Here is a 24,528-nt window from a genome sequence, read left to right on the forward strand (position 1 = left end):
GCTCGTCACATTTCTTCGCGTGTCGCACGATGTGTGCGGGTAACCCGTTCAGGTGTTGCCGGGGAACCGGCGCGACGACGAACCTGTTCGCCGCATCTTCGCGCTGCATCTCCCCGCGTCGCTCCGCAACTGGTTTCGCGTTGCGCTCTGTCAAAACCTGTCGATGAATGCGTCGTCTAGCAGAAAATGAAGGGATCGGGATCGCGTCGCTTCGATTACACGTTTCTTTCCTCTTCTATTCCTCCTTCTTTTTCACTCCGCTCGCGTGGCGTGGTTCTCTCCCGACCGGAGAATGTTGCCGGTCGGATCCGACAGCACGTCGATCCGAAACACGAAAAATAGGGACTTTTTTGGTGTATTGTAATTACAACCGACGTTCGTCGGAATGTAATTACACGCGTGCGTTTGTATGCTGTAATTGACATCTCTGATCGATCGGAGCTTACATATATTCCGGAAATCGGACAACATTGCATGTAACAGATATGTGAGAAGCGTTTTTTGTATAAAACTAGTTAACTGTCAGAAGTTCATGATATGACGTTAAATTATAATCTATTATCAGTATATTTATTTCTAATAAAAATATAATATATTCTCTTGCCATTTTTTATGTAGTTAATATTTTAGAAACTTCCAAAAGTTATTGTCACAATTTTTTTGAGAGAAAAAGGTCATTTGCATTTATCATTTATATAGATAATAAATGACATAACTATTCATTTAGAAATGAAAAATAATGATTAATGAATCTTTATCGGTTATAAATTTATGAAAATATTTGATAAAATCTTAATCTAGGAATATTCTTTCGAAGGCTAATGTAAAATTAGCTTTTCTTTCATGAATTTCCCGCATCAAACGAATTTATGAGACGCTAATGTACACCTCCAACCTCACAGACAGACGCTTGTAGAATAAACATAGCTAGGGACTGAGACTCACGATGATTTATCGACGGCTATGTACCGATTCACCAATAAAAGATACCAGTAGTCTCGTAAAACAAAACTAAATGAGAATAAACGGCTAGAGCAAAATTTTAACGACGCTCTATTTCGGAATTTTGACAGTAGTTTAGACGGTAACAGACTCAACAGGCTTTTCAAGAAATCTGCCTCATTTCAGTTTTATATCGACAGTTATGACAGTGTTAGAAAAAGTCCCATAGATTAGTTTAAAATTTATAATAAATAAAATATTGTCATAGAAATATTTAATAATTGTATCTTGTATCATTATATATAAATTTTTTGTGTTATATGATAGAACATAATTATTTCTTATATTTTATTCTAACAAAAATTTTTTATTTTAATATTAGGTCACAGAGAAAGACCACACAGTAGTCTGAACAGGAGTTTGAAGACTAGTGGCCTCTTTCCATCCACATTCAATGTTGCTGCGAAAGCAGACGTTTACGTAAATGCGACGTGCGGTGAGGAGGGTCCAGAGACTTTTTGCAAACCCTCGGAATCATCGAGATGCGCCGTCTGCGATGCTAGGAGTCCGGATCCTGGCAAGAGGCATAACATCAGCAACGTCCTCGGCTCAAGTCCTGGTAGATGGTGGCAAAGCCCAACGTTAGCCAGAGGCGATCAATATGAATACGTGACGATCCTCTTGGACCTCAAACAGGTAAGTGGTTATGAGCCACGGATGTTTAAACAAATTATAATATTTTGCGGAGATTCGTATAGGAATACTAAACGTATATGTAGTTCTTGCGTCTTTAAGAATTGAAGGGACAAGGGTCTGATTTTTCAGGCGATATTATTACTCATACTTGATTTTACTTTGATTTCATTCTCTCATTTCATGCATCTGTCTCTTTTTCCAAAACTCTCATGGCATATTATCATGACATATATATCGCGTTAAAGATTTTTGTTCTCGTTTTTCGAGAAATCATAAAACAGCCTTTATGCTCTCGTTATATATTTCGTTTCTTGTATTGTGCTCTTTGATTTCGATTTATAATCTTTGCCCCGTGCCGTCAATGAATTGAACAAAGAAGGAGAGACTCAAAGAAAACCGATTTACGCGAAGTAAGATGGAGAAAAATACGTTAGGGCAAGATAGAAAAGATAGAAGAGATAGAAGAGAAACTTTACAAGATCCCTTTCTGGAAATTTACGTGACGACTCGCAGGTATATCCCATGCAGTCCTTCGTTCCTTAACGAATTGCGAGCGGTGGTAGAGAAAAATATTCTAACAAGCACAGCGACCCTTTTTTGAGAGACCGCTTTTTGGTAATGAGGACGCACCGCGAAATGCAGAATGAAGTGCCGACACGACAGGCGAGCTAAATTTTGACGAGAAGGAATTGTATTCTATATATAGAAACGCGCGTTTCTAAAATGCACCAAAGTAAACATCGTTTATTAAGTATCTCGAAAGAATTATATTTGCGAATGTATTTTTTTTTTTTTTTTTTTTATCGAAAATACACTCGCGAATATTGTGAAATTTTATAACATAATAGAAATAAATATTAATAACAATAATATTCTTTTATCGATTGCACATAAAACACAAAAAAATTTAATCTTCTGCAAAGTCCCGTTTGATTAATAAGTTAATTATTGTTTTTTTATAGTTCAAAATTGTGATATACAATGAAAAATTAATATAATATATTTGCATAAATATCTAAATTGTTTAAATGTAATGTGTATTCTTTAAAACCCAGAAATTTACGCTAGTAATTAAACATCGAATGTTCCATTGACGGGCACGCACGCGCAGCTCGCTAATTGATTCTACAGCATTTGACAGCCGGGAGGTTGCCCAATAAGCATAATTGATACGTTAATATGCTCCGCAAAATCAACATCGGTACTACAATAATGAACACGTTAAGATAGGCGAAATCTCGCTGTGTAATTAAGAGACGCGAAGTTGGTGGGCTGCAATCTTGGCTCTTAATTGGACGCTGATTGCGGGGCCTAATTCTTCCTCCCCATTTGGGATATCTTCCGCGTGTGATCGCGTGGGTGGATCGTTTACAAAAGCCGATTCTCCCGTAATGATCCGTAATTCACAGACTTGATTGAACGACGGATCAATAATACGCGCAATCAAATTCTCGTTTTCTGAAATGAATATTTGTGATCAGACAAACAACACGAGATCGTTTTTTAATAAACTTGTACTTCCTTATTGAGAACCTGGAATTCTAATATTTTCTGCACGTTCTTATATTATATATAAACTGTTATTAAATCCAGTGTTGATTCGTAATATTTTCGCAAATATTATATTTAATCGAGCAGAGAAATATGGACAACATAAGAAATATATAAGGAATAAATTGCATTATTAAAGATGATGGAGGATGATTTTGTATTTTATTTTTTTTTAATCTATTGTATAATTTTGCAATAAGAAAAGTACGTAATAAGAAAATTAATTACAGTATGTTGTATGAAAGGAAGTATAATTAAAGCTATTCTAAAAGAGACTTCTTTGCAACATTAGACTTAAAATTCGCAGCCCAAGGTAGTTTTCTTTAGGCAATAATACTGTGATACATTGTAATTCTCGGTGTTCTTTTTATGAAGAGAAGATTGCTTGCAATTCATTGCGACATTTTTAAATTACGGTCCGCGAATATCGAGAATGATTATGCTAATCGGCGAATAAGCAAGACACGGGGGAAATATTTATGATCCTCGTTAACGTTCATTACGCTTAATAACATTTTACAATCATTCGACGCTATTCATGATTGTTTCTTTAATCCTATGAATCACTTAAATTCATATATTACATCGATTTTATTATTGTCTTTACAATAACAAGTCACGAGTCTTCTTTAGTGAGAATAAAAATATTTTCTTTAACATTTGCAAATTGATAACGATAAAAAAAAACCACTACATTAATTTGCATTGCACTTTAATAATTAAAAAAAAAAATTTATTTTTCTAAAATTAAAATATTAAAAAAATTTTTGTATAACTAAATTTTTAAAAAATTTAAAGATTTCAGTTAGCATTAATTTAGATATTATATCAATAATATTAATCGAGACTTATTAGTTGAAATTTTTTAATGTGAAAAATAAAAATGATCAAAATAATATTCAACATTTTTTTTATATATTAGTATTTCAACTAAAAGAAAATTTATTGCAGAATATATCAGTATATAGAAAGATTAAAACTTATTTCCTTGTTTGTTAAGAAGAAAATTCCCACGCATTGATTGATGCTGTTAACTCGTCTGTATGTATAACTTCTGTTTGCGCTACCGATTGGCATAACCAAGCGCCAAGATCAACTCCGCCTCCCACGCGCGAGGGCGTACGATGAAAGAAATTAATTTGTCTATGCCCGAAAAGGCCGCTTGATGGACAATCTTTATCTCGCTGTGACGGTGAAAGGGTCGAAACCGCGTTGCGCAATAATTAGTAGACGGTTACAAATGATCGTCAAACATCGAGCACTCGCTGTTGTAATTCGTGTGAATCTTTTTTGTCGACATACCGCCTTTCCTTGCGGCGAAAGAGGAGGAGTCAGGGCTGGCCGCGGTCATATAAAATTCATTAGTACTTTTAATGGAATCTTGAAAATGCATATAATATATTTTGCATGCGAATAAAAATAGAGAATCGATTACGTGGGAAGGTACGCTAGTTAACGAAGTATCTTCCATAACAGTCGGAGAGCGATTAATAATTCTTAAAAATTGGATAGAAGAGGAGGAGTTACAACGGCCAATCTTCTTCGTTGCAGAAAATTCATTAATATTCTCAAAGCAGTGTCAAAAAAGAAAATATATTTAATTACGTTCTTTACGAGAACATAAAAGGCAAGTTACAAACGTTACAACGTTAATAGAAAGACGTTACGAAAGTTAATAGAAAGTGCGAAAGTTTTCATATTTTCTACAGGGCTCTAAAAGTTATTTTTAAAAAATTTAAGGATTTTTCTTAGCAAAATATCATTTAGTAATACATTTAAGGAGCTGTAAATATTAGGTTCCGTGGTATCGCATGCTATGCCACTTGTGTGGATCGCCAAAAAGAGAAATGATCCTGTCGAAGGATCACGCGGAAGGATCAGACCGCGCGTCAAACCACCTTTCTCAAATAACAGCCGGGATGAAACGGGCGAGTTATCGCCCGTCGTAGATCGACGCCACCTCTAACCCCGCGATGAAGTATCGAACGTGAAAAGGTGCAGCGTATGATACTCGTGTCGAACGACCGGAGCTAACCGAATCGTTCATTGTTCGCGGATTAACAACAAGTCGAATCGCTGTCGTCCCTTGAACGCTTGCTCGAGGTCCTCGAACTTGCGCACACGCCGTCCTCCTCTTCGGCCGGGTGAATGAATCATCTTCCCGGGGCGGGTGGGACTGGGACGAGGGACGAGAGACGGACGAAGTCACGAAAATAATACCTCGTGGGGTGGAAGATCGCTTCTCGTCCGAAGGCGGGCTTGTTCCTTTTTCCTATTCACGGATCGGACCTTGCGGGATGATGTATACATTATTATATGACGAGGTATAACCGTGGCTTTCTATCTGAATTTTACGACCGTCCAACATTGTGCGTTATTGGATTTTTATAAGTCGAACACTTTTAAATTAAGCTAGATGCAATCGCGTGGTATCCTGCGCTATGTAGCCAAACGCTCTTTGCGTCTGTAAAAAGAGCAATATAAATATAAAAATTTTATATTACATTATAATTATATTATATTATTTAAAATTTTATATTATGTTTACTTTATATATATTCAAGAAGACGAAGGAAAACTTATTCAAAACTTGTCTGCCGATTAATGCCATCTATGATCTTCTTATAAAAATTTTATTAACATATCTGAATCTTTGGATATAATTAAATTCAAATTTGCTCTCTCTGAGATTCTATTTCTATTTGTTTTCTTTTAAGAGTCTAGAATCACACTGAGAAGACGAAAGATAATATGATCAGCGCCTTTATATAAGTGCCTGTAATAAAACCATGATAGAGTCTCGATCGAAACCATCGCTTGATGTAGTTTGGCGGCTTCGTGGCTTTTGTCGGAACACAGCCACCGTTGTGGCACGCCACGAATTTACCTCGTAATTCAATTCCCACGGCCAGTGACGATAATTACAGACCGCGGCGCGCGGCCCTTACGTACAACGGATTCACGGCCAGCCATCTTTTTGCCTTCTGCTCGCAGCATATCGTTGATCGTCCGCGTTATAGGGTGAAGCGATTAAAACCAGGTTCCCTCGGGATGCGAGACTCGAAAATCGTATCATCGACCTACGGCCGTCAATTAAAAGAAATAAATCAAAGTGCTCCATAAGCTGATAACAGATCGTAATCAAAATTATTCATCATATGACCAGATAATATCATACATCAAGGAGAGTCGTTTGGTTTTTATATTCAAAGTATTCTCTTTAAGATAATTGGCCAATAATTTGTGCATCATTTTCTGCATATCAGAAATTATTATTTCTGCATATTGTATGATATAATTTTTTTTTTTTAAATATTTTTTGTAACTTTTTTTCAATTTTAGATTTATAGTTCTTATGATTTTTTTATTTAAATTATATGCGACCGATAAATTAAGTGCTGTACTATAAGATCGTTCTCTTTTCTTGCTTTCATGCTTTTTTCTTGGTGCTCTCCGAGAACGGCTTACCTGCCGAATGAATAGCGTGAATTATTATCCGGAGGGGGGAGGGGGCGCGTTTGAGACCGACAGGGTTCTGGTTATTAAGATATTTCGGGGCTCGATGATATTGCCCTCAGTTTTATTGAAGACTCTCCGAGCAACAAGACCGTGGCACACGACGTTATCTGCGCTCGCGGTTTCACGCACAAATTGATTTTCTTTGATTCGCGAAACCGGCCGATAATTAAACGTCATTTTATTTATGATGAAACGAAAGTTTTTACGAGACGTTACCTTCGTAACGGATTCGCGCACGCAATAAGAGGATCGCAGGAGGCGAGAAGACACGCACGCGAATCGCATTCGTACAAGAAATTGGCTTTCGTTAAATCAAGAAGCGGAACGAAATTTAAAGCGACATTTCGTTTATCGCGCCGCGGATCTTACTTTATTGCGATGTTATCGGTCCTCTTCGAAAGATCCGCGGCGAAAGATTGCGACGCGAAAAGACGTACGCACCTTCACGCCTTTCGAAAGCGGGCTAAACAAGAGCATAATTTAATTAAATATCGATTTGTTTGCACTCTTAAAAGTGTCATCTATACGCGCGCGCTTGCGATTGTCGGTTTTCTTTGAAATATTATCGTTGATAAATAAACCAATACTATGATATGTAATGTTCAAATCTACATAGAAAATTTGTTTGGGCTCGTTCAAGGAAAAAAGAAAACTCGACGATTGCTCCGTCAAAAATGTCCTGAGTGAAAGAGGAAAATCAACTTTTACGTCCTCACAGGTGTGCGAAATATTTTAAAGCTTCCGACCATGACGACCATGTCGCTGATGGAAACTTATGAGCCAACACTCAAACGCGACGATGGCGCGTCGTGACCGGTCGAGCCGGAACGAAATGTGAGAAAATCGAGGTGTAAAAGGAACAGACGATAAATCAATCCGGTCCCATCCTGCTCTTTGACCGAGGGTTGAATGAACAGGGAGAAACCACAAAATTTTTGCGAAAGATCGCACCGTTGAAATATTAATATTTGATTATTATATGCAAAATCGTAACACCACGAATGAAATTATTTGATTATACTCCTCGAAGTGTCGATACCTTTGGTGTGATATCTTCAGTAGATCGATGTTAGAAAATATTTCCTCGTGGAACTATTGATGATTGAAGCGTGATGTAGCGTCGTATTTGGAAAAATATTTGTAGTACGTCCCGTTATAAAGAAGATCAAGAGTCGTAATTCGCCGTCGTGACTCGAAGACGAGATGAGAATGGAAAGCGAGAATACCGCGCCGGTGATAAATCGAATGAATTTCTTGCTTCCGTACCTTGTATCGAAAGCGTGTCAATTATGTGGTGAAATTTAATTACTCGGAATTATATCGAAGCAGCGAGATCGCGCTCGCGCGAAATATACAGATCATTTATATTCGCGCATTATTCTTGTTCATTTCGCGACACGAATCTTCTAATTGCGATCGCGGGATTTTATCTCGGCGATTGATCGGGGATTGGAAACAATTATTATCACGACGCCGAAAATGTTACATAGTATTAATAATAGAGCAACGCGATTCTTAGCTCGAGATAAAAAAAAAAGAAACTCATATTACAATCCGTCCATAAGAAATCTACATTTAGATGATGAACTTCTCGAAGCTTGGCTTATTTAAAGTAATCATTTCCCGTCACGTCGTTACATTCTGACAACTTTACGGCAATTAAGCTTGTACCGCACAGGAGATGCGCGTTTTCGGGTTATTTTTAAGTCGGGACAGACTCTCCGCGAGGGTGCAAGAGGAAAAACGGATATAGACGGATGCGCTTGAATCATCGCGGTGCAGATGATCGCGAGAGTCTCTGTGTAGCGAAGGGTTAACGATCAAGAGAAGTGCAAAAAATTTTTTATCCGTTTCTCTTCTCTCTCCTTGTTTTTCTCCGGCGTGGAACCTTATGGCTCTTTCGCGAGAGCACCACCGGAAAAGAAATAAGTGCGGTAGGCATCGGATCGTTTATAGAGGCCGGGGTTTATGTCATGCCGCAGGTATACCGGGGCAGGTATTTACCTGTGCGCAGATCGTACACGATGCCCGCATACTTTCGGCTCTTCTCTCGGCACCGAGAGAGGCGAACGTACAAGCCTTCGTGGCTTGGTTCCTCAACCGAGGGAAGAGAGCGCAGTAGGGGGAAAAAAAAAGAGGCGGCCGAGGAGGAGCGAGGGCCGCAACTTGAAACTCGGTGGGCTTTCGCCTCGTACCGTACTGTTGATCCGACTGCTCACGAAATCGAATTACCCGGTCCGATTAACCGTCGGTGTTTGTGGAGCGGAGGGATTGCGGCTTCGGTGCGATTCATCGGTCCCGATCAATTATCGCTGTTGTTGCGTGCGAGGCCTCCTCTTCATTCGTTAAATGCCCGAGGCAAACATCTCCTATCGAATACTCTTGTCTCACTTAAAATTGATGTATCTTACGTAACATTCGCCGGGTTTGCAAGATCGATAAGAATATTAAAATTATCTGGATTTAGGATTATTTTATTTCATTCCTTCATCGGCGATAATACGTTTGCAGAATAATTATTTTCGCGTTTATAAACAGAGAAAGAAACTTTTATATTACTTTTAAATTATCAAGCTTAGATTTATGTTAATTATTAAATATTCTTTCGTCTTCTTTCTCTTGGAATGGAAAATTTTATCTAAATTTTTACATCTTTGCTCAATTATTATGAATTTGTTTTGAGTCTGTTGTAGAGAAATCTTAAATCTAAATTAAGAACGAAGTTTAAACAAATAGTCGTACGTTGTCTTTAGCGTGATTTTAACCTGTTCTTACATGCTGATAACTGAGGTATTGTCGCGATGTACGATGTACTTAGCAAAGAACAAAGAATTTATGTAACGTGAAAGGGTTCCTCTTTTTCTCTTTCTTGTCATGGTTGACCCCTTTTTAAAGGAACCCGGGCAATTCCCTTTGAGAAACCAAATCGAGTCGTAAAATCGATGGCCTTGGACCACCCAGGACCCCGATAATACGTTTCCCCGAACTTTCTCAAGTGATGAAGGCGATTCTGCTCGTAACGAGACCCGGAAGACGTTACGTCCCGCACTACGCGCATTAGTGTAAGTTAAAACCGCGTTCCCTGAGACATCACTCTCACAATCACGCTTTTTCCCTTAACGATGGCCCACTTTGCAATTCAACCGACCGAGTCGTAGTATGACGAATCTCATTTCTGCTCGCATCCTTTGTACCCATTTCATCATTAATTTTCATGACGAACAGATTTAAACGTGCCTATATATATATATATATATATATATATATATATATATATATATATATATTTATATAAATGTACATTTTGAACGAGTTAATTATATTTAAAAAAACATTGCGTAACTGTAATGAGACGAACTGATGAAAAAAGAATTGTGTTTTCATAACGCTCATTAAATTGCCGAGCGTTCGCTTGTTTGTGCTCTCGCTTCCAGACTAATTTCACCGACGTACTCGGGATTTCTAGTTAACGTGTGACGAAAGCGGTTCTCGCACGTGCACGAATGGCTTTTGGCAAACGTCGCGGAGCGTTGGACCAAACCGAGATCTCGGATTGGCAAGAGACCAGGACGTGGAATCCTTCGTGGCAGACCGCGCGGTGTCCGCTCGTCGCATCGGTCTCGCTCACTCAACAAAATCTGAAGACGAGCATCCGTGAAAATTTTCATCGCGTGGCAAAAAGTAAATACATTTGTATAATATTTCGGAGTAAAGATATGAAAAAAATACCTAAAATTAATGAAACGATAAAATATTATCTTATAACAAATTTAACGTAATTTTTTTATTTAAAATTATATAACACAAGATTTTTATGAACACAGAAATAAATTGCGAAGCTGGAATTACAACTTTTACTTTATACGTGTCTGAAGGTTTTATTTTTTCGCCAATCTGGTAATATATGTAGATATTTTCTTCGATGGTGAAATGAAATTGTAGCTATATCTGTCTGATTATGATCCAACAAGTAATGATGAAGTAATGACGAAATAATACAAATTCTCGTTAAGTTGCGTTGCTTCGGTAACTATGTAAATTGCTCTGGCAATGTCTCGTGAGGTCGCTGCTCCAACTTACATGTCTAAATCCAATTTTGCTTCCCTCTCTAAGTTCTCTAACGTATACGCAATCGAATTTCACTCTTCGTCAAATAATCGTTCCCTTCGTGACATTCCCCATAATTTAATTTCGTTCGCGTCAACCGATGTAAAAATTCAATTTCCAGACGCAGTCGTCTGCGGAAATCGTATATTCTCTTACCTTGTTAATTTTAACATGTCTCGACTATTACTGGCAAAAATGAATAAATGAAGAAGAGAATCCTAAAAAGTAAAAGAAGATTTATAATTTTTTACCGCGAAAACCTTTTATAATAAAACTAAATAAAGCTTAATAATCATACTTTATCAGAGAGACAAGTAAAAATAATATTGCTGACAGAAAACAAAAATAATTGTAAAACTTATCTCTTCGTTTTCAATTTACTTTCATAAATTATTTCTCAGGTTTCAATGACACAATGTACGTTTGCGCAAATCATAGTATATTATTCATATCAGATGACATTTGCGACCAGCTGTCTCGGATAGAAAATGTCAGTTTAAGTACATACGCGACCATCGACAGAAAGGATTTCTCTTGATGTTTTAGGCTTTGGTAATCTTATTCCTCTAGCAGAGAAATTTCAGATCGGCAACGAATCTCTCGTCACGAGTCTCATAATCGGATTATGTCGTCTCTTGTTACTTTAAATCCATCCGCAATTAATACGTCCATCTTCTGAGGTAGTAACGGAGACTTGCCCGAATAAATCTGCTCGTTTCGTGCATACGGTCCGGTGCATCGAACCGAGACGTGGTAGCCAGCGACATGACATGTCATCAAAATACGTCCGTCATAAGTAAGTTGCTACGTAGAGAGAGAGAGAGAGAGAAAGAGAAAGAAGAGAGATATACGCTTATACACGAAACATACAAGCGCGACTATATGTGTTTTAAATTCTATATTTATAAATCTATAGAAAGTAAAAATATATTTGTTTGAAAAATATCTAATATCTTGATATAAACAAATTATACGCAATTGTTGAACATTAATACGCAATATTAACGTATAGAAGAAATTCTAGACTGAAGATTTATAATAAGATTCATAATCAGTGATCGATTTTTTTATTACTTAAATTAAATAGCTTTCTTTAACTTGACTTTTTTTAAGGATTATATATTATAATATTATGTTTATGCATGCACAATTTTTCTGAAATATTTAAAAATTTGGCCGGAAATAGATCTGAAATTAATTAGTGTTGATCTGAAAATTTTATTAGGTCATCAAAATAATTATGTAGAACATTTAAATTGGCTCCTAGATTTTTTTCAAAATTTATATTTTAGTTTACATTTATATTTATCAACATTTTTGCAATATTATCATCATGTATCATGTTTAATGTATCATGTTAAGCATACTAGCGTAATTATTTTATCCAACGAAATTATTTTTAGATCTATATCCGACTAAATTTTTAGATATTTCAATAAAATCATAAAATTCTTTTCTTCTTGTGTAAATTATATCATACGCGATTTAAAAATATTATTTTTTAGAAATAGTTTAATAGATTAGATAGTTTAATAGATACTTCTCGAATGCTTTATTAATTATCGTATGAGATCATGTCATAGATAATTCATAATAATGGTATACAGTATGAAAATATTCCGAAGCTAGAATATATGTTAGTTAGCTTTATTCCACACCGGCAGTTCGTCAAGTCTATCGAATATCTAATTAATATTTCAAAAAAAGTTCATTTTCTATTCGCACCATTTCCCGTTACTACATTATGTTGGCAACCTGATTCAAGAAAAACATGTTCGATGCCGAGCAGGTATTTAAATGGCAAAAAAAAATCTCACGTGTCGAACATTCCCCGAATATTTTTATTCGCTATTTCTAAGAAAGGTAGCAATAAAGCGGTTGATTTAATAACATATCTCGCGCCCTTTTTTTCTACACAATATTTTCCCGTGCATTCGATGATAACATGTTACGCCAATTTATCCGCAAGGACATTTAATTGATTCGTTTATCTAATTATTCTAAGCATATCTTGAATGAATAATATCGGGCGCTAGTCGTTTAATTACATATCGTTGCTATCAATGCCATCGGAATGTGCAATTTCACTGCAACGATTTTGAATTAGTCATGCATGTTTATAAAGCGCGAAAAATAAAATATTTCTATTTATCGATAATTACGAATATCCTTTAAGGAATATGGTAAACACACAAAATATTGTACTTTATTTGGATTATACAAACAATAGCTTTATTTATTAATTTTTAATTAATATGGATTATTGAATTCTTTTTTAAGGCAAGATTTTTGATATAATTAATAATATGCTTTTTATATAATATGCTTTTATATTTTATTTTATGCTTATTATAAATTTATTATTATAAAATTTAATAATGTACAATATAAACATTACCAAATAAGAAAGGAGGGTGTGTCACGACGAGGCCCGACCACGAACCAGTCGTGAAAACTCGTAATTATTTTGCGAAAAAATACCACCTCAGCCAGGAATCGAACCTGGATCTCCTGCTTACCGGGCAGGCATCTTTTTCACATTTTTACATGTTTAAATTACATGTTTACATGTTTAAATTAATTTTTATCTGTAACAAATTTTATTTGCTTTGCATATCCTTCTTAAACAATTTATAGAAATGATGTCAATTTGCGAATTAATTATATGAATATTGGAATGCTACCCGGATATCTAATTAAAACAGTGTTTACAATCGCGTTTATGTTCAATCGCGATAATTCACGGTATACGCATTTTGAAGTCTGCTCACGTAGGAGTCGAAAGGCGCCAGTCTTTCAAGAGAGTCGCTTTTGTGTATGTTCCATGTTTTATTCTATTTCACCCTTTAATCAACGTGGATCGTTCCATTTACGTAGGTTCGTAATGAGGAAAAACATTAATGATGACAAGAAATCTAATAATATAAGCCTTTCAGTTTCTCGTTTATTTCTTCTCGTTATTTCTTAAAACAAAAAATAAATTTTTACAAGCATATAGAATAATAATTTGTTCTTCGATACATCAAAATTTTTAATTCTATGTATAGAAATAGAATTTATAATATAGATAAGAAATAAAAATGCTAGAATTTAATTTATGTATATTTGCAATACGCATTTGTGAGAAAAAGAAAACAACTCCACTTATATAAATTTTTTCTTTCTTACGTAAAAAGAACTCTTTATTATATAAGATTATATCTTTCATCACTTAACACATAATTTGTCTAACACGCGATTCCTTGCGTCGTATTGAACGACGAGTTCGATTTCTCATTATCTCACTTCACTTGATAAGATGAGATATGGATGACAATTACGTGCAAATCATTATTACTCGTACTTCCGCAAGAAGAGCTCGAGAGAGAGGGACTCGGGATTTCTAATAATAACAGGCATTTCTTCGGGTGTTTCTCATCGGTCCCGAAGAAAGAACCTAGACGCGAGATACGGACGCTTCGAGCCTTAACGGCTTCGGGAACCGGCCGTCCGGTAAATTTTCTTGCCGGTGCGCTCCTCTCTCGGTGCACCCCATTTACGGACCTGGCGAGATAGCGTGCAATGCCAATTTATTAGTGATGCCCCTTAGCCTCGGTCAAGAAGGGGGTCGTCCTGCGTTGGTCGCGCCCATAAAGGGGTACCGGAGCACCTTGCTTCGTGAGAATCTTTCCGACGACGACTGGCGACTTTGTTCAGCTATGTGAGCGAACATGTTGTGGCAAACTCTTTGTTCCACGTTGAATTTATAACGTGCCTAATCGCCCATAAACTTCTTCGATTACATCTCTTAACGCTTATATATTCTTTACGCGCATACGATACATCGAGTTTGTTTATGGCTTGTTTATTATACAATTAAAGTTCAATTTTCAATCGGAATTTAGATCCGTCCGCTTTTATCTCCTTGCATTGCGAGTGCAAAAATTGTATACATTCCTAATTTGCTATCTTCAGCGAATAACAGGACATCGGTACAACAGTTTTTAGATAGAAAGTGTTATTTATCAAGATCGCCGACTTTCACATTTCCGTTGACACTCTTCCGCCATTAGCACAATCGATCGCGATGTCCCGAGTCGTTCTTCTGAGTCCGCACAGCTCGTTTATTATCGCGATTCGTGCAAACGACGGTCGGCGGTGCGTTGCTCATTGTTGCTGCTGGTGAGCGTGAAACTGTAAAACGCGGTTGTAAACTCGCGCGGATAAGAGTGAGCATTACTGGCGAAGGTGTCGCTTCTTCTTCGAGATCCTGTCACGGATAGTAGCTACGAGTCGCGGAAGATCTGTTTACGATACTGGCTCCCTAGTTTCTTCTGCCGCCGTTTCTTCTGTCGCTTCCACACCTCAGCGAGTCTCCTGCAGCCTCGCGCCTGATGATATCTGGCTCTTCTTCGTCCAGCTTAATTTTAGTTAGTAATTCTGGTAAAGCCTTTTTTTGAAAAGCAGTTAAGAGTGATCGACGGTACGATTGCGCGAAAGGATTTAATCTGCCGCGGTGTTCTTATAGATAGTATCATGTAATTGATAATATAAATTAGAAAATGTGATTTTTTTTTTTTTATAATGTTTTTATATGTGATAAAAATCAATATATTCTTTTTCCTCAGTTAAACATTTTAATTAAAAAAGAAAAAGCAAAAATTAATACACATTTCTTAACGAAAATTATAAATAATTCTTCTTATTTTCTGTCTTTTTTGTTATTGATTAATTTGATATATTTCAAGAATAAACGTCACGCAGAATTTACACAAAACAATATCATATTTGATATATCAATTTTACAATGTGTAAGTTACTGTAAAATTAAACAAATGTACTTGGAATATAACTGTTTGCAGACATCTGATCGCGTGATGAAATCGATACTTGGTTCAATCACCTTCGATCATTTTCAATCGGCCTTGAGCCAACTTGGATCGCAGGTCCCAAAAAAAAAAAGAGATCGATCCTTTATCAACTTTTTTTATCTACGTGTCAGCTATAAAGCCATTTCTGTCATCCGATGCTAATGCCAAGCGCATCCTTACAAGGCTGTGGATGCGTTTAACGTCGAAAGAAGCTGTCGCCCATGATCGTGGGAGCCGTTTGTTGCATTTCTCTCGCGCCGTGTCACGTGGTCGGTGCTTGAAGAATTCCCCGGAGACCACGGAGGCAAAACACAATTCATGTTTCTCGGATACCGAGCGCGATACTTTCGTACCGACCACTTTTCATTTTCGCGGAAGAAATAATCTTGCTCCTCTTAAAAGAGCCAAGTAATTTTATGGAAAAGAAGCACGATATTGCGATTTGTTCTAATACTGAGATAAGACGAGATGATAACGATGGAAAATCACTTTCATTGTATATTAATTAATTAATCACATTTTACAATTTAGAATTGATAGTCTGCTTCGTTAGGCGAGACAATTAAACTATGCGTGTCATGATATAGAAACTTCGATGACGCAGTTATTATTAGGCATGTAAAATTTTGCGATTTTGCTTTGGTACAAGCGTATTCTTAATTTCAATGACAATTTTATATCTTATTGATTATTATAATATGTTCCGAAATGTCTACGCCATTGATCGAAAGGTCGATGCGAGATGCGTCAAGTACGGTCCGTGACGTGCCTTCGTGCAAGGCTATCCAACCTCGCCTAGTATTTACACGCGTTAACTCTACCGAACGTAAACGGTGTACACCCCTTGATCCAAGTAGTCGAAGCTCTGGAATCTTCTTAACACGATCCATGTGATATCGACAGACTCGATCACGCGATAATACGAACCATCTTACAACACGCGATAGCGTTGTTCCCGAAAATAAACAAAAACATGTTAATTAGTAGGAAAACCAGTCACATTTTTTATGGTAACAACATATTTTTGTAGTGCTAATTTTTGCTAATTAATTGCTCTATTTTTTTATTTTTTTGCTCCAGCCGATTCAGTAAACAAGATTATTTTCAGATCTGTATCCGGCTAAAATTTTAGATTTGCCCGCAAAAGTAATATTCTCTCTGTAATAATATCTTCATTAAACATGTAAATTCGGAAAAGACATAATTAATAATATTGACGCAACTTTTGATGCGACTGTATCGATTTTTATGTTTGAAAAATGCGAGAATACAAAATAAGCACATAAACATAAAGGGGAACGTGAACGCACATAGTAGCGACAATCCCACTCACGTTTCCAGATCTAACTTCTGGTTTCCGTTTATTCTCCTTTAATAGTAGCCCGTCGACATTTGTTTCATATAAGTCAGACACGCATGCGGTTGTCCGTTTAAACACGCCTTATCCCTCGATCATTTTGTCGTGTGCTGGTGCGGATAAACTCTGTAGTTCTCGTATACATATCGCCCGTATAGATACCCAACACCCTCGCGAGCCGGAAGGGGGCAACCTTGAGCCAGTAATGCACTCGTGGTTTGCTTATGACCTACCCCATATGACGAGGCACGCGATGCCGATGGCGACTGGAAACCAAGAGAGAGGAGCGTGTGCGGCCAACGCAAATATTTAGCTGGTAAAAGGCGAGCAGCCTCGAGAAAAGACAGTCTCGTAATGCTTTCCCTATTCCCTTGCTCCTGTCATAACAATGTTGATGCGCAAACATATTCCCCTGCAGCCTCAGAGTATATTGCCGTGTATACGTTCGCACATTCCACACACCGAAACCAGCCAAACGAGACGGGTGTATTCTCGGTTGACGTTGACCATCACGTCAATATGTCGTATAATTCATAACAAGGCATTTTGCTCGCGCAAGTTAAAGATTACTTCTCGATACGTTATCGCCGATGTAACGATTTTCTAATGCCCAAAGGCGATCAGGATCCCACTCGCTTACACACACACTCACACACACACACACACACACACACACACACACACACACACACACACACCACACGTGCGCGCGCGCACGTGTCTTTGTCTACGAAGTAAAAGGGCCGGATAATTGAAGCTGACTTCTCCACGGGCCCGAATCGCTCGTTCCGGACGAAGTCCTTAGAAGGAAACAGAGCCGGTATCGCGGACATGCGATCTGTCTTTATGGTCCGAAAGTGGGCGTCGGTCCGGTCTCACAATGCCGGCGTAATACAACGACACGACGAGGACAACGACAGCGACAACGACGACAAAGACGCTGCCCGACGTCAGAATGAAGGACTCCCGTCTTGTTAAACCGCGACCGCAGTCGGAGATGCATGCGACTGCGCATCCTCACGCACGCTCGAGAAAATTATAAATACTCGCTATCTTTTTAAATAATAATTAAAATAATAGTTATCCAGTTAACAAGTGAAAGGACAAGATATTAATTAAATTTTAGTCGAAGATGCATGCGATTGCGCATTTCCACGCACGCTCGAGAAAATTATTGGTACTCGCTGTCTTTTTAAATGAGGAAAATAATAGTTATCCAGTCAACAAATGAAAAGACAAGAAAATTATTAGTATTTGATATTTTTTTAAGTGAAAAGATAATAGTCATCTAATGAACAAATGAAAAGATAAAGATATTAATTAAATTTTGTCGAATTTTTAAATTAATCTCAACATCTCTGTCTTGCTCTGCTACTTTTTTTCCTCCCAATAACTTGATAATTAAAATATATGCATATCGGCATATTTAATATTACGTAAAAATATTTACCTGACGAGGTACTTATCTAGAATATCACGCAACATCGTGCGCTATATAAAGATAATAATGTACGATGCGTGCACAGTATCATTCACGTGCCTAGTATTCAACGAAGCGTCTTGTAATGCAATACTCGCCTACGTGCGCGCGTTTACGATTTGCTACGCTTGTATTTTAAAATTCGTATTTGTGCCATTTATGTCCGGCAACGCCGAGAGATAGCGGAGAGACTCGCGTCGTGAGGAGTATTTATACATAACGTATGCATGAAGTATCTAACTATCGATTCATACGCTATTTTAATTTTACGCGCGAACAATGAGAAGATAATTAAGTAAGGCAAACAAAAGGGAAAGGTTAAAGGGAATAGGAAAGTAGCGGCTGATTTTCATCGCTTGTTCCATTCAGATTGCGTATAAAATCGCGGTTCACGCATCTACGCGCGGACAGAAACTTCAACGTCCGCTTTCGAATGGGATGTTTTTCTTGGAACAATTGCATCTGAAATAAAAAGACAGAAAGATTGACACAGTGGCGCGTCATAACAATATCGCATTCTTCTATTCGTTGCATCGATGGAAACACGAGCGGACAGGTAGGTTCTACGTGATCTCCGGCTGCTTGGAATTAATTATCCGTCGCGAAACTCCTGATCTCGGCGGGGTTTCCGACGAGCCGCGGGAGATCTGTAAATCTGACCTCTGGCATTGAACTCGCGATTTTTATCTGAGTTTACTGTAACGATGACGTGCTACGAACAGTCGTGAATGTAGACGGATATACGAGTTTCCCTTTTCCGCACGGGAAAAACAATTTTCCAAACAAATTTAGGCAGATACAGATCTGAAAATAATTTTGTTGGATAATAAAAACAATTACATGAGATTTACATGCTTAAGCATAATGATATCGCAAAAATTTTTTTATATTCTAGAAATTTAGGCAATTATTTCGATGATCCCACACAATTATTTTCAGATCTGTATTTGATAAAATTTTTAAATAAAGTTTCAGCAAATCCTTTCACTTCAAAAATGTTGAAGTAATCAATTATACTTAAATATTGTTGACTTAGATTAAAGTTTATAGTGCGTTCGAAAATTTTTATAATTAATTAAGCAATTTTATTTCTAGGTTTCATTTTACTAACAGCTTTGCATTTTTATACTTTCAGGTCTATCAAGTGGAGTACGTGATAGTGAAGGCCGCGAACTCGCCGAGACCCACGGCCTGGATTTTGGAGAAATCCTTGGACGGTGAAAATTTCCAGCCGTGGCAATATTACGCACCGAACGATGTGGAATGCTGGACGAGATTTTCGGTACCGTCTATTACGAACAAAACCATTCGCCTCAACGACGACGAAGTCATATGCACCAGTCAGTACTCCAGACAAACCCCCATGGAGAACGGCGAGGTGAGGACACCTTTCTCGTTTTACAAAGCTTGAAAAATGTGATCTGCCAATATCAATTTTTTTCCTTTTATACACGACTTTTACCTTTTATGGCTGCTCCTTTAAAAAAATATTATCATTTCATGATATTAATCTTATTTTATTTCAGTGAATTTCTCGATAGTTCTTACACACTTTGTTGCATTCTGAAAATAATAAACATACATAATTAAACCGGCAATAGACGTATGATTAAACTAATCGGGCACACTTTCGTATAAAATAAAGTTATTATCGGGTCGAATTTACAACAAACTTGCTAACTATAATTTGTTACTTCCTAAAGCAACGTTACGAAATCAGAAAACGCGAGAAAGAAATTACTCAACTGACACACATAAAAAACTCGCAGCTGCCATTACGATCAAAATATGTTGCTGCACGTACAAATAACACAATGCATTCATCAATATTGAGTGTTGCGAGCGTTGAAAACGCAGACAATTAACCCGTACTAAAAGCACGTCGAAGAGCGTTTTTCGCGCGAGCCCTTTAACTGCCAGCCATAAAGTAACATAACGACCTCTATCTCTAATAACCTGTTGCATACAAATGTCAGGCTGCCGATCGGCGCACCTCTCTGCTGCCCGATCGTCGAAAATGAACCGTCTTCACCTTCACTTATTCGTTGCAATGATTCAAGTATTTAAATGCCAGATGTTACCAACCAGATATTACTTTTCCAGCTGTATTTTAACGAAAATAAAAGAATTTTATTCTCTTTCTCTAACTGAAGTTAAGTAGAAAATTGTTTTTACGCAAATTAAGATTGTTACATTATCCTTTTTATTTCATCTCTTCTCAACTATTTCTCTTTTGCCCTTTTTTGAAATTTTTATCGAAAGGGTTAAGCCGATATTAAAGGCGCTTACGCTAATGACGTGCCTGATGCAAGGAGCCAATGTTTATGCTCGCCGATGCATTTTTCGCAGTATTCGTTCCGCTACGAGCACGGCTAACCGTGTCATTATCAATAATCCTTGCGAAAATCCTCACGGCCGCACTCGGCGTCGTTAATTATCGTCGGTCTTATGCGGCCGCGCGTGTGCAATTACGCGATTGGATGATTAGCGGGCGCTGATTTTACTGGCAACGGGGTTGCCGGCCCGCTTGCTTCCGGTAGATCCCGTTTCTCCATCCCTCCCGCTTTTTCCTCCACGTTTTTATCTTTTTTTCGTGAAGCAGTAGTACGGAGGCGACATAAAGTCATTAATAAACGGCAAATCGGGCGCTACTTCCTCGATAAAACTATATAATGGGTGCTCCGAAATTGCTCTCTTCACGTCTTCAATATATTTCGTAACTTTCTTGTGATTTAAAAATATTTTGTTTTTTTCTTTTACGTAAAGTATCCAAAATTTAACTAAATTCAAAAGTAAAAGATTTTTTTTAATTTTTAGATTCTTCTTTCAAAATTTATTGTTGGAAATAAAATTTAGTTGAAGTTTGTTTTATTATATTTCTATATGTTAGATCTAATTTTTTTAATCCTTAATCTTTGTCTCTTTTAACAATTATTGATATTTTGATGCATTTATAAAAAATTTATTTTAAATTGAAGAAACTAAGAGTAACGGTGTAGATAAAAGATCAAAGGCATCTTTGATCTACAATCATTGCGGCTTGTGCATATATATATATATATATATATATATATATATATATACACCAACCGTTAGTTCTTAAGTAATTTCTTGTAGTAAACCGTTACGATAAATTGTGAAACATAATGATATCGGAAGCGATACATTAAGAAACAAAAGTGCGTTTCTATTATCGGCGTATTCCGAAGCATTATTGCACGAGATGTATGGCACTATTTTGCGACAGGAATAAATTTGATGCGAGCAATACATTTCTTCATGGTTGAAATTAGTAAGTCATTTCCTTCACTTGCTCTCGCTCGTATCGATTTATTTTATTTATTATTTTATTCATCGAGCTTTATTCTTAATCGTTTATCGTAAGAATATTGAGGAAATTGACGAATGTAATTCTATGCGTGAACAACATATTTATAATCACATTAATATAATTTTCTGTTTAACTACTATCAGACGTGACAAATTTTTTTCAAAGAGAGAGATTTATTCTTGTATAGATATTCTTGTATAAATTTATTGCAACGAATTATTTGTTTTTTAATTTTTTAGTTTTTTTATTTGAAATTAAGAAAGGTTCCAAATTTTTTGTAAAATTTATTATATAGTATTTATCTTATTTTTATTATATAGTATTTAACTTATTTTTATATACATCTTAATATTAATTTTCTACATAAAAGATTAAAAGCTTTCTTATTTAGCGGAAACTCATTTTTAATATCTACATAAATATTTAAATTTCACTATTAATACTGCTAACACACATTATTCAATAAAATAGTGTTTAATATTTCTATTTTAGAAAATACATTTCCAATATTATCTTCTCATTATCCTAACTATTCGTGTGAATCCTTAAACGTACTTTGGCGGCCAGACGAGGGAATAAAAGAGTGATCATCTCGCGACGGAGATCGGTCCTCAGGTTGATGAGGCTCTCCTCTTTCTCGTGGCAAAGACATCCCTTCTTGCGAAACGGCAGCGGGTGCAACGAGTTTGCCGCATGTCGGGAGATGCATTTCGACTCTCTTTCAGCCTCCTATCCTTTCCTTTTCCCCGCACGTCGTTTCTGGCTCGCGTGCAAAAGCGTAAAACTGCCAAGTTTCCCCCCTATGGAAGGTGCGTACACGATACTCCCTTATACGGCCGGACAGTGCCATACATGGCTGGAATGTAGGGACCGCCGTTTTTGTATCATTGATTTCCTCTCTCCGTTTCTCCGTTTCGTTTCTTTTCTCATCGCGATTCCGCTCGCACGAAACCGATCGCGCGTGCTCTCGTGCTCCCGAGGCACGAGCTTTAATTATCAGCCGAGCTACCGGGAATTCGTAGCGAGGTAGCATTAGCCAGTTACCTGCCCCTTATTTAACTCTTTCGATAATTTTTCCAGCGAGTAAATATTACTTTGGAATCCGCGAATCACACTTGTGCGGAGTATTGCAGTTTCTCAGAGGTAATATTTTTTGTGGTAAAAATAGAAAGGTGAGAAGCAAGAAATGGAAATGCCAAGAAAAAGTCAGATAACTTTATTGACTTTTCGCTAACATAGACAAATAATTAAAAAGCAAGTTCGGCAATCAGCGAAAGATTGTGAGGTATCCTAAATACAAGCGATTGTCCCTTATTAGGTACCGCATGTTCTCCTTTTACGGGAACTCGCCGTTCCCTTCTCGGCACACAGCGCCATTCGCGGATGATTTACTTCTTTGCCCACGTCTCTGGAATTTAGTAGCTTCGCCCGCTGACGCTAATTGACCGTCGCTGATCGTTACACAGCCACAAAATTATGGCTTGCGTCCGAATATACTTGATTTTATTAGCATCTTTTTATTTTTAATTCTATTAAAAATCAATTAATCTCAGATCATTTAAATATCATTTCTCTTTTATTGTTAATACCATTTGCAATTAACCACTTGCAAATTTTTTTTTAGAAGTTATAATTTCAAAAAGAGGACATAATGTTTTTTGAATGTGGATTATAAGTTAAACTTCTTCTCTCAAGCTATTTTTTATAATATCGTGTGTATTTGACGATGAGTGATTACGTATAAATTACTCGGCGGGAGATTGTTGAGGCTAACAGGAATTTTAATTGTTTATTTGAAAGATCCACACGCATTTGGTGAACGGTCGACCCGGGGCCCTCAACCACAGTACGACTCTGCAGGAATTCACCCAAGCGAGATACGTGCGGCTCCGTCTTCAGGGTCTTCGACGCAGCGGCGAGGCTTTCGCCGACAAGAGACGTGCCTTTTATTCGATAAAGGAAATCAATATCGGAGGACGTTGCATATGCTCCGGACACTCGGCTCGATGTCGATACAGCGTACAGCACGGGGTAAGTGCGAGCAAACGGTCTCATCACAACAATATTTACCGATTAGAAAGAAGAGTTTTATGCTGTCTAGCAAATACAAATTTAAAACTAATTTTGTCATCACAATATAATTTGAGTTATCACAATTATATAGGACGCTGAAATTGATTGTTAGAATTGCAAAAATTTTTTGCTATTCTAACAATCAATTGTACCTTGAAGTGGCCTGCAAAATAATTTTGATGGCCCAACAAAATTATTTCCAAGCTTATATTTTGCCAAATTTTTAGATACTTCAGCAAAACCGGTCTTTTCATATAAATATCATAATACCGGCGCATATATTATAACATTTTTTTCATATTCATATGTTTCGAAGATAGATGCAATATTTAAATTAATTTTTGTATTGGAACAACATAATTCGATAACATCTACATAGAATTTCTCGAATTGTATCCAATCTTGCCTTTTATTTAAAACGCTTTATATATAATCTTTTCATATAAACTACTCGAGCCGTAGGGAAATGCGGAATTCGTCTCGTGAGAAAATTCGTGGAAAGTTTATGACACAGTTTCCGTGGTACCGAAATTGGTCGCGCTCTCGAAAGCGAACATCCAGATTCAGTTGCTTGGGAAATAAATCCGTCGAAAGTACCATAAACTTGTCAGGCCTTTGTCCG

The 24,528-nt window shown here is 37.0% G+C and overlaps 1 protein-coding gene across 2 annotated transcripts in view; it reads left to right on the forward strand.

The window, feature by feature from the left end:
• wb (wing blister) overlaps positions 1-24,528 on the forward strand; it is a 142,632-nt gene that overhangs the window by 25,274 nt on the left and 92,830 nt on the right. For both annotated transcript variants that reach the window (XM_011643118.2, XM_089072460.1), the window contains 3 exons: positions 1,325-1,638; positions 19,638-19,880; positions 23,634-23,864. In XM_011643118.2, the coding sequence (XP_011641420.2) occupies positions 1,325-1,638; positions 19,638-19,880; positions 23,634-23,864 (788 nt within the window). The remainder of the gene's footprint in view (positions 1-1,324; positions 1,639-19,637; positions 19,881-23,633; positions 23,865-24,528) is intronic.

This window comes from Pogonomyrmex barbatus, unplaced genomic scaffold (assembly GCF_055798465.1).
Source record: "Pogonomyrmex barbatus isolate J1 unplaced genomic scaffold, ASM5579846v1 scaffold13, whole genome shotgun sequence".
Lineage (NCBI taxonomy): Eukaryota > Metazoa > Arthropoda > Insecta > Hymenoptera > Formicidae > Pogonomyrmex > Pogonomyrmex barbatus.